The sequence below is a fragment of the Lissotriton vulgaris genome, chromosome 9, assembly GCF_964263255.1.
Source record: "Lissotriton vulgaris chromosome 9, aLisVul1.2, whole genome shotgun sequence".
Lineage (NCBI taxonomy): Eukaryota > Metazoa > Chordata > Amphibia > Caudata > Salamandridae > Lissotriton > Lissotriton vulgaris.
The window spans coordinates 330031964-330043006 of record NC_141697.1 but is presented as its reverse complement, the minus strand read 5'-3'; the positions used below and the strand labels follow the sequence as shown (position 1 = coordinate 330043006).

Genomic DNA, 11043 nt, shown 5'->3' with positions numbered 1-11043 from the left:
AGCCACAGGAAAACTTTACTCCTAGGAAACAGAAAAAATGGCAAACAAAGACACTGAGAGGGAAGGTGCAGAGAGGAAGAGGAAAATCAAATTCAGCACCATGGAGCTGCAGGTCCTCGTGGAGGAGGTAGTAAAGGAACACCAGAAATTGTTTGGAAAGCAGTCCCTGCTGGTGGCAGAATCTGCCAAATGGAAGATTTGCTGGCAATACAGTCAAAAGTAAATGCCATCGGAGTGACCCCACGGGAGATTGACGCCCTGAAGAAGAGGTGGTACGACCTCAGGAGCTTGACAAAGCGAAAGATGGCTGAGCTCCACAAACAGGCAAATCTGACAGGAGGAGGGAGGAACAGGGCACCTGCCCTGACTGAGCCGGAGAAGCTGGTGGAGTCCACAATTGAACCAGACAGCGTCTGTGGGATTGGAGATGCAGACACCTCAACCCAAGCTGCCACCAGAAAAGGTAAGAAGCATGCACAGCCATCACCCCCACCCCATCCCCTTCCCTTTCCCCTTCCCCTATGTGGTAGTGTTAACTCCACTCCAGTAGAGGTAGCAATATACACCAGCAATGCATTATGGGAGATGTAGTCATTGAAACACCTACCATGTCAGACAGCATACCAAACAACAAGGCATGAAACACACATCAGTGATAAGCAAGCTGAGGCAATAGTGTTTCAGAGATTAGAATGTAATTGTATAAGCAGTGCTGCAGGACCACAGAGCTAATATACGAATTTCTGTCCACAGGCGAGACATCTCGCAGGCGTAACAAGGAGAAGGAAGGCAGTGCACCACAGAGGGAAGACACACAGGAGGCAAGAACACGTGCAGGGAATACCACACAGGAAACTGGTGCACCAACAGCACAGCCAGCCTCCCAAGACCTTCAAACGTCACCACAGCTGCAGGCCTCCCCAGAGCATTTTGGCTCCCCTCTACTCCTGCCCTCACCTGAACTGATTGCGTCCCCGGCTAACAGAACACCTGAAGTCCAAAAAAGCAAGAGGCATGTAGTTGCCAAACTAGTGGAAATGGAGCCATCAGCAGGTGGCACGGTGTGGGGTGATACACCAACCGTGGCTGGTGAAGAAAGCACTGCCAATCAGCAGTCCAGCACCGAGGGGGCCCGCACAGGTACCAGACGCCGCAGGCCCAGAGACAGCAGTGATTCGCAACATGGTGAGGGTCCCAGTGTCTTCCGTGGACTGGAGGGTAGCATGGTTAAAATACAGCGTATGCATGGGAAGGCCATCAAGTCGGTGCAACGCCAGATGAGGCACCTGAATGAGAACATGGCAAACATAAGAAAGGGCATCAGCTCAATGGTGGAGGAAAACAGAGAGATGGCAGCAGGCATGAGAGAGATGGCTGGGGGCATGCAGGACATGTCCCAGTCCGTGCTGCTCTTGTGCACCAAGCTTGACCAGGACAGGGCAACAAGGCGGAAGGACAGGCAGCAAGCACAACAACACACAAATGCAGTCAACCGCCTGGCCACTGCCACTTCCCTGTTTTGCAGGCGATATGTAAACATGCAGGAGGGACTGGCACACAGCAGCAGTGAAGTCTCCAGGGGCCTTGTGAGGGTGACAAGTGCTGTTGAGGTGCTGCTTACTGCGCAGTCGGCACATACTGTTGCTCTGGATGTGGATGAGAGTGAGGAGAGCACCAGTAGCAGCAGCATGACAACCCCTCCTATTACTGACACACGGAGGAGCAGCAGGCTCCATGGGGCTGCCACAGCTCACACACCCAGTGAGGACAGCCAGACCATTTCATCTGGCACCGGTAGGCGTGGACGCAAATAACTAATGCTGCCCACACTCCCTGACCTGCAATGGGAAAGTAACCCAGGACTCCCAGTATGGATGGATACAATTTGTTTCGCACATTGGTGCCTTTGTGTACTGGCGTAGTGCCAAAAAATTAAACTACGTTGGGTACATACTACACCTGGCTGTGTATCTTTACTTACTTAGAAGTAGTTGCGTGTGATCTCTTCTCGTCTCTGTCTCCCATCTGTTGCTGGCACCACTCCTGCTGTGTTGGTCTCAGGCTGTGCACATTCATCATCGTGGTCCTCATAATCACTTAATTCCACTTCTGTACCTTTCTTTGTAGCAAGGTTGTGCAACATTGCGCAAGTTGCAATGATCTTACAGCAGATGAGTGGTGAGTACTGACGTGCGCCGCTGCTTTTGTGGAGGCAGCGGAACCTGCTTTTTAACAGCCCAAAGGTGCGCTCCACAAAGTTCCTAGTAGATTTGTGTGCCAAGTTGTATCGTCTCTCGCTCGGGGTTGATGGGTTCAGGTAGGGTGTCAGGATGAACGAGCGGACTGCATATGCGCTATCACCTATGTGGAAATGAGAGAGCCATTAATCACATGCGCAACAACACATACATTTGCAATATCTATCAGGGTGTTTCACAGTGTTTTACCTAGCAGGTATCCTTCTACGAATTACCCCGCTGTCAGGCGTGTGTACATCCCACTGTTCTGAAAGATGTAGGAGTCGTGGGTGCTTCCTGGGAATTTGGCCACAATGTCTGTGATTATGTTGGAAACAGCACAGATTACCTGCACATTGATAGAGTGGCTTGACTTTCTGTTTCTGTAAATGTACTCTGTGGCTGCAGGTGGGCAGATTGGGATGTGTGTCCCATCAATACAGCCGATGACATGTGGGAACTGTGCCAGTTGATAGAAGTCAGTCTTGGTCTTTAGCAGTTCCTCATGAGTTTAAGTTTAAGTTTAAATCACTTCTAAAGCGCACGTACACCTGACGGTTTGATGGCGCTGTGGTTCACGAAGCCTCTAATACCAGGAAGGGGCCAGGAGACAGAAAGAAACTTATTGGGGGAAGGCTTGTGAGAAAAGAAAAGTTTTAATGCTTTTCGGAACAGAGGATATTGCGAGAGGGACCTAAGTTGAAACGGAAGTGAATTCCAGAAAGTAGGGGCAAGGTGGAGAATTTGGAGCCACCCCATTTTTTTTGACGAAACCGGGGGACAGCCAGCAGGTGTTGGGAAGATGATCGTAATTCTCTGGCCGGGGTGTAGAGCTTTATCTCAGAGGAGATAAAGGCCGGGGCGGATCCTGAGTGAGCCTGAAAGGTAATACAACCCATCTTGAACAGTGAGCGTTCGCGAATAGGGAGCCAATGCAGGAATTTCAAGAGCGGAGTAACATGATGTGACTTGGCCAGCTTATAGACTAGTCGAGCGGCCTGGTTCTGCACCAGTTGAAGCCGTCGAACACTGTAGGCGGGCATACCACAGTATAAGGCGTTGCCATAGTCTAATTTAGAAACGACCATAGCCAGTACAATAAGTTTTAGGGCGGGGAAAGAGAAGAAGCGGGATACCTTGCGGATGGTGCGGAGGGAAAGGAAAGAAGAGGACACCACCGAGCTCACCTGGGAGTGCAGAATGAGTTGATCATTGATCTTGAAACCGAGCACTTTGACGGAAGGGGAGGGGGAAGGAGGGGAACCCAAGGAAGGGGGCCAAAAGAGAGAGGACCAGGGACTGGCACAACCACCTGTCAAAACCAGTTCGGTTTTGTCCGGGTTAATTTTCAGGTGGTTGTGGCTCATCCAGTCCCGGATGAAAATCATGATGGTTTGAAAATTGGATATAGGATCAGGGGATGAGGAAAGATTGAATATGAGCTGGAGGTCATCCGCATAATTAAATACGGAGACCTCCATTTGTTGAAGGGCAAAAATAAGAGGGGCAATGTAGAGATTGAAAAGTAGTGGGGAAAGGGAGGAACCCTGGGGAACCCCACATGGAACTTTGCAGGGCTCAGCCGAGAACTCGCCCAGCCGCACTTGCTGGGTGCGGTCCCTTAGGAAGGAGGATAGCTAGACCAGGGCTACTCCGCCGACCCCGGCCGCCCCGACATGGGAAAGTAAGATGGAGTGGTCCACCGTGTCGAAGGCGGCGTACAGGTCGAGGAGGACCAGGGCCTGGGGACGATTGGTATCCATACCTTCTCTAAGGTATGTCAGGGAAGTTGATGTAATGATGCATTCTCTGCATCATGGCCTCCAGGAACTTCTGGAAGAAACGGGACAAGCAGCTCTGGGACACCCAGCTACCGCAGCTATCACCCCTGGTAACTCCCAGATGCAAGCAGGTGTAGGCTACAGAGCACCTGCACATGGGGCGGGATGGCGTGCGCCCTTGGTGTTGGGTGCTCCAGGAGTGGGTGCAGGCCCCTAATCAAGTCCAGGATGATGTGGTGGTGTAGCCTGTACCTTTGCAAGATCTCTGCCTCAGTAAGTTGGAAGACCGTGATCCACTGTCTGTAGACTTGCTCCTCCCGTCTCCAGATCCTCTCTCCTGCTGCCTGTAGCCATAGCCGCCTTGCTATCACATAGAATGCCGCCATTCTGGTCACACTGTTGCATTTTGGGGCCTTTTTTATAGCCTGCACTTGGTTACCACCTGCTTTCAATCCATGGTAATTACCGACTCTTAAATACCGAATTTCATAAAATTCGGTATTTTAAAAGTTACCTACATCTCTATTTTCATTTTTTACCATTTCTTATTTACCGATTCGGTAAATAAGAATTTGCTATTTTCCGATTCTGTAAATACCGAATCGGTAAATACCGATTCAGTAACATCCGATTCGGTATTTACCGATTCGTATTTACCGAATCTGTCTTTTTTGGGCTCCTACATCTCCGAAGACCAATACCGGTCGGTAATGACCGAAATTCGGTAATTTTGGCCGTTACCGACCGGTATTGGGCTACCTACATCTGGCCCTAAATTTCTTAGCTCATAAATGCACTGTAATTGCAATTGTAAATGCCGAGAGCACTTTTTATTTTTCCACTGCAACAGGCTTTTTTAATGTTTATGTTTACAAAAAAACAAGTGAACCCAAAAGGTATGCCATAGGGACCTTGGGCAGTATCATATTATACAAGACAGTGGTCCCTACTTGTGGACAAAATAATGTACAGAACCAATAATCATACACCTGTTAAGTGTTATGTCTTTTGTCCAGCCGGACAAGAATTTTATTTTAGCGTTCTAGTTGGTATAACAAGATGTATGAACAAATTAATAACAAGTGGGCACAGCCGTGACCCACATCATTCAAGACAAAACAACGAAAAGAATGGCCAAAAGGGCAAAGCAAAAGTCTGTCTGTGTACTTGTGGTCAGTGTTACAGACGCAAATTCTTAAAACCACACCATTGCATTTCACAAAATTTCAATATCATATTGCATAAGGGGTTTTACCAACTAGAACGCTAAAATAAAATTCTTGTCCGGCTGGACAAAAGACATAACACTTATCAGGTGTATGATTATTGGTTCTGTACATTATTCTGTCCACAAGTAGGGACCACTGTCTTGTATAATATTTTTTAATGTTTAGCCAGGACTGAAAATGCAAGTCAGACCTATTGGCTTTGCTAATGCTTGTTTTCTGTTTGCGAGCTCCTGTACACAAATGTTGCTTGTATGAAATCGTGACAGGCGGAGATGAATAAACACTTTGGCACTGATTCCTTAAGCTGAAAACAAACAGTAGTATTCTCCATGCAAAGTAATGTAGATGTTAAAACTTTGTGCTGATTTCTGTATGTGCTGATTCGTGCACATGCCAATGTCAGTATGACTAATACACAATTTTAAGTATTTCATATAGTGCAGCTCTGGCTCTAAGGAGCAGCAGGACACTTAATAGCTAACAGTTCTGGTGGAAATGAGCAACTACCAGTATGGTGTGTGGAGCAGGGGCGCAGCTATGAAAAGTACAGCAGGTGCAGAGGCACCGGGACCCAAGAGTCTATGGACTCTGAATTCCAATTCTGGCATTATTTTGGTACCTACCCATTGGTATGGGGGGCAATTGTCCTTGTTTGCACGAGAGTCACTGGCATCTTTGCTCACCCACAGGCGTGAGGTCAATGAGAATGTATTTTTGCCGCTGGCAGAATTGCATATTAGCCCTTTACTCTGCAGAAGATGTCACACTGGCACTGCCAGAGGAGCCCGCTTGCAAGGACCATTGTAAGACCTGGCACCATTTTTGACGGATTGCCTCCTCTGTTTTGATATGTTTTTGCTGTTTATATGTTTTGGGCACTGTGCCACTGCTAATGAGTGCCACAGTGCAATTGCTCCCTATGTTAAATTGATGTGTTGATTAGTGATTCCATGATTGGGTTATTTGATTTACTTGTCAGACCCTAGTACAGTGCACCATGTATGCCCAGGACTTGTAAATCAAATGCTCCTGGTGGGCTTGCAGCACTGGTTGTGCCACCCACAGAAGCAGCTTGTAAAGTGTGTCTCAGGCCTGCCGTTGCAAGGCCTGTGTGCAGTCTAGTACTGCCATGTCGACTTGACAAGTGCACCCACTTGCCAGTCCCTAAACCTTCCCTTTGCTTCATATCAGTCACCCCTATGGGTGGCCCAAGGGCAGGGTGCATTGTAAGTATAAGGTAGGACATGCCTTTGTGTGTGTAGAATGTCCTAATAGTGAATTACAGCCACTTTTGTTTTTCACTATTGCAAGGCTACCTGTTCTCCATAGGCTAGAATGGGCAGTTAGATTATTATATTCTAATAATCTAACTGACTCAGAGAACATGGTAGAAATTCGAATTTAGTATGCCTGAACTCAGAATGATAAAATACATCTTTTAGTAATATTGGTTTTAACATTCTGTGTTTGAAAATACCACTTTTAGAAAGTAGGTATTTTCTTGCCTAACTGTTCAGGCCTGCCTATGCTAGGCTGTGTATTCCTTGTCTGGGTTTGTGAGTGACAGGACTGGGGGATTCCAGGAGACAGACTGAGGCAGCCCAGTGGTGAATAGAGAGATCTGCATCTAAATGGGAGGGAGGAGTTGCACCTGGGACCTGAATAGGGCTGGGCCTTCCCTCTACAATGGTGGCTCCAGCCCCTGTGGCTTGTCTGATGTCTCTGCCCAGCACTGTGAAAGGAGAAAAGGAATCATGTCAACAAAGTGCTCCAGAGCTGTGACTTCCCTCCCCTGTGCTGGCTCCACCTCCTGTGGGGCGTCTGATGTCTCTGCCCTGCACAGTCAATAGAAGGAAGGAGTCACGTAAACAAAGTGCTCAGGAACTAGTTTGGACTAGGCAGAGGCCTCTCTGCCTTCAGAGAACAAAGGATGTTGGGGTATAAATATTGGGACCCAGTCCCTAGAACTTTAGATCACTTCTGGAAACAAGAAATCTTTTGCCAAGGAGAAGAACCAAAGGAAGCTGCAGGAGTTTGGACTGCCCCTCTGCCAGTGTGCTGTTTGCTGGGTTGGCCTGCAGTGGTTGCTTCATTGCCAAGGGAAAGGAGAAGGAACTTTTTAAGGACTTTCATCATCTACAGAATATTCTCCAAGGGCTTGAACTTGCGCTTGCCTCCTGCTGAAGTCTCAGGGACAAAAGACTTCACCACCAGCTCCCCCTGTGAATTTCCTTGCTGGAATTCTATCTAGAGACATTTGTGTGTCGCTGGGAGCTGGAAGCGCGACGCATCGAGAGGAAGCGCGTCGCCACCGCAGCTGAGATCGTCGCATCGCCAGAGAACCGCGCCGCATCTTCCTGGAAGCGTGTCTTTGTCAAAGCTGCCTGCTGTTGCATCACCGGAGAAGCGTGACGCCATCGAGAGAGTCGCCATCGCATCCCCGGAGAAGCGTGACGCAGGGCCTGTTGCGGCTCTAAAGAACAGAGTCGTCGCAAGGCTGCCAGGGTGTCTTCGCATCATCGTCGCATCGCCGCATCAAGGGCGCCATCTTCTCGCATCGCAACCGGATCATCGCATTGCATCAAGGTGCCATCTTGCGCACCGCAACGGGCCCGCAGGCCGAGAATCTACGCATCACCTCCGCACCGGTATGGATCACGACGCATCCCCTACTTTGCGCAAGCATTGAGGCACGACGCATTGTTTCCCCTGGATCACGGAACCTACGCATCTCCCCTTTTGTGAGCCTTTTGTTCACTTTGCGTTACGCATCCAAGTACTTTGTTGAGAACTTTGTCGCATTAATCATTAACTTGAATTAAGCAAGGTTTAGCATCTTTAAGTCAAGTTTAAGTATAGGTTTGTGGATTTCTGTCGTTTGTGGTCTTGTGTTAAGTCTATATAAAGAATACTTATTTTTATAAAACCTGTGTTGTGTCCATCTGTAGTGCTTTCACTGTATTACTGTGTATATTCACAAATGCTTAACACACTGCCTCTGAGATAAGCCTGTCTGCTCGTGCCAAGCTATCAAGGGGGTGACCAGGGGTTATTAGGAGTGTAATCCCCTTATCATGACTTGGAAGTAAGGGTCTCTATTTGGACAAAGGTGAATACCATTGCCGACTAGAGACCCCCAGATCTAACAACCAGTGAGTAGGTCTGTCTAATTTTGTCCCATGGTTTGTGATATAGTTCAAAATAAAATTCACACAATGGCTCTTTTAAGCCTGTTCACTTGGCAGTGAGAGTGCCCGACAGGCCAGTCCAACACTGCCTAGGACACATCAATCAGAACCAAACTTGGGAGTGTGAAAAGAATACACATTTCTAGTTTCACTTTTCGCCTTACTGTGGCTAATAGTAATGATCAATAAAAGTGCAGAAACAACTGTAATTATACCATAACATACCATTTTTATTTACAGCCCAGTGTAGGAATTTTGGAGAAGGAAGGTCACTTCATAATTTAAAAAAAAGTGTTGCCTTTAAAAGCAGTTTCATTATCCACCATCACGCTGCCAAGGAACCCTGGGCACGTTGAAGCAGGTGAGCTTTTCCTCTGGGGTATTTTGGCCGTGTCATAACATAGAGCATATCACAGTGCATACAGCTCTTTTGCTTGTTTTGAGGCGTGGAAGTGACTCAAGTACCAGTGCATGTGCAGGTGCAGTTGCAACAGTTGACAGAACTTCCCTTATTGATCAGCACACTAATCTGCCCTCTGATTAATATTTTTATGTGGTCAGCAGACATTGGGCATTTCTGTGAAAGGACTAGACATGCTTAGGCCTGACCTTTTGATCTTACTAAAATGATATAATACAATTATAATTTGTTTTAGTAAGCCCTATTCATCTATTGGTCTGTTGTTATGTCATTCACATATTTCTCTTATCCAGTGCTGCATGGAGCAGTGAGTCAGCCTTCTGTAGCCATTGGCTACACCTTTTGGCTAACCCCATTATGAGTGGCAGAATTCTGCTCCTTCACAAGGAGCACATCTGCACAGAGTAGTTTCCATCAGTGCCAGGGAGTATCATGGAAATGTGTGCTTTTTGAGACTAAAAATATGTTATATTTAGCCAATGTTTATTTTTATGTTGGTGGGGCCTCCACAGATCTCTCAAGAATAACACTTCACAAAACGTTTGCAAAAACAACAAGCAGCCACTGCCAGACCTACTGGCTTTACCAGTGCCTGCTGATAATACAGTGGAGTGAGTTTTTCATGAATGTTTATATTAATGAATATTATTTTTGTAACAGTCTGAGTGGAGGTAGGCAAGTGATACGAGTCACCAGGACTTAGTTGTTAAATGATTATGTTTTGTTAAGGAGATAGTGACATTAGACAAGGAGTATCTAGCCATGTAGCAGTGCAGTGGAGGCAATGGTCTTGCATTACACTTCCAAATAAAAGAAATTCGGCACTTCCAAGAAGAGGGACTCAGCAAAGCAAGAAGAAACACTTTGAAAAGAGACTCAGCGCTCACAAAATGAGGCAAATCAAAAAGCAGTTTCAAAATAAAGCATGGAATTTTATTAATACTACACTCTTTAACAAAAAGACTTTCCCAAATGTCAAATGCAACTGGAAAAACAACATGCAAATGTATTTAGATATATATGTGCACAAGCAAGTAATAATACAACACTCACAAGCAATCCAATGCTTGAGATAAAACACAATCAGATAATAATAATGGAACATGCACAAGTCAAATGTAAGAAAGTAAAACATAAGCAGATAATAATATTAATAATAATAATACTAATAATAATAATAATAATAATAATAATGGAATATTCACGAGTCAAATGCAAGAAAGTAAAACACAAGCAAATAGTAATAATGGATGTCTAATGCAAGAAACAAGCACTGATAGGCTAGGAATAAACACTGTCAAATGAAAGAGCCAAATATAAGGAGCATGTATACACAACATGAAAACATCACAGAGCAATGAAACGTATAGGCTACGCATAACAATTTGAGTTGAACACACCATTCTGGTCATCTTGAGTGGGAAGCCCTTTCAGTCCTCCATAAATCTCAATAGGAGAGCAATACATTTCCCAATGAAGGTGCATCCACCCCACGAGTGAGCTTCTGTCTGAGCACGAAAACTTCCTGTCTTTACTACCTTTACTAACACAGAGAGAGACTTCTAGAAATTTCCCCTCCCTTCACTTGTTGCAAAACCAAGGCTGACCATACCGGTCTGTTTCAAGGTCAAGTCGGAAGCTGGCCAGCCCTCTGTGTTTTGTCTCCGGGACATAGAAGTACATTCCTCTATCATGCTTTCAAACTCACATCCCACACGTTCTGTTCCAACAAGGCTGTTTTGCTCTGTGCTGTGCAGAAAGAAAAACATCAAACTCAGAAGCCGTAAGAAGGCACAAAATGATGTACATTCAAAATGGCCATCAGTTAAAACACATAGAGTTAAAGATCATCACAATCTCACAATACATATAAATGCATATAGCACAACACTCCACCCCATGACCTTTGACTCTAATAACATACATATCTAAAATCAACTTTTTTAGGTGAAAGCATGAATTTAAAATTAGGCACACATTAAAATAGTGACATAAAAAATCATAACATATTACTATGATCATTCCACCTAAAATAACTCATATATATCTAATATTAACTCAGCTACAGAAATAAATGTTTGAGAAATACACAAACCATCAAACATGTTAACTGATTAATGCTCCTACAGTTTTAAATGGCTAATCCTGAAACCTCTACTGTAGAAGCGCCCACGTTCATATATTCTG

General features: G+C 45.7%; 1 protein-coding gene across 1 annotated transcript; it reads left to right on the top strand.

Moving 5' to 3' along the window:
• The first annotated feature begins 303 nt into the window (after positions 1 to 303).
• LOC147690071 (uncharacterized) lies at positions 304 to 1814 on the top strand. Its single transcript, XM_086939462.1, has 2 exons — positions 304 to 463; positions 754 to 1814. Exons 1-2 carry the CDS (start codon positions 304 to 306, stop codon positions 1812 to 1814), a joined length of 1221 nt encoding a protein of 406 aa, XP_086795588.1.
• The last annotated feature ends 9229 nt before the right edge of the window (positions 1815 to 11043 follow it).

Coding starts and splice junctions, on each gene's coding strand:
- LOC147690071 (XM_086939462.1), top strand. CDS start 304: ATGGCTGAGCTCCACAAACAGGCAAATCTGACAGGAGGAGGGAGGAAC. Junction 464..753: donor CCAAGCTGCCACCAGAAAAG/GTAAGAAGCATG, acceptor TTCTGTCCACAG/GCGAGACATCTCGCAGGCGT.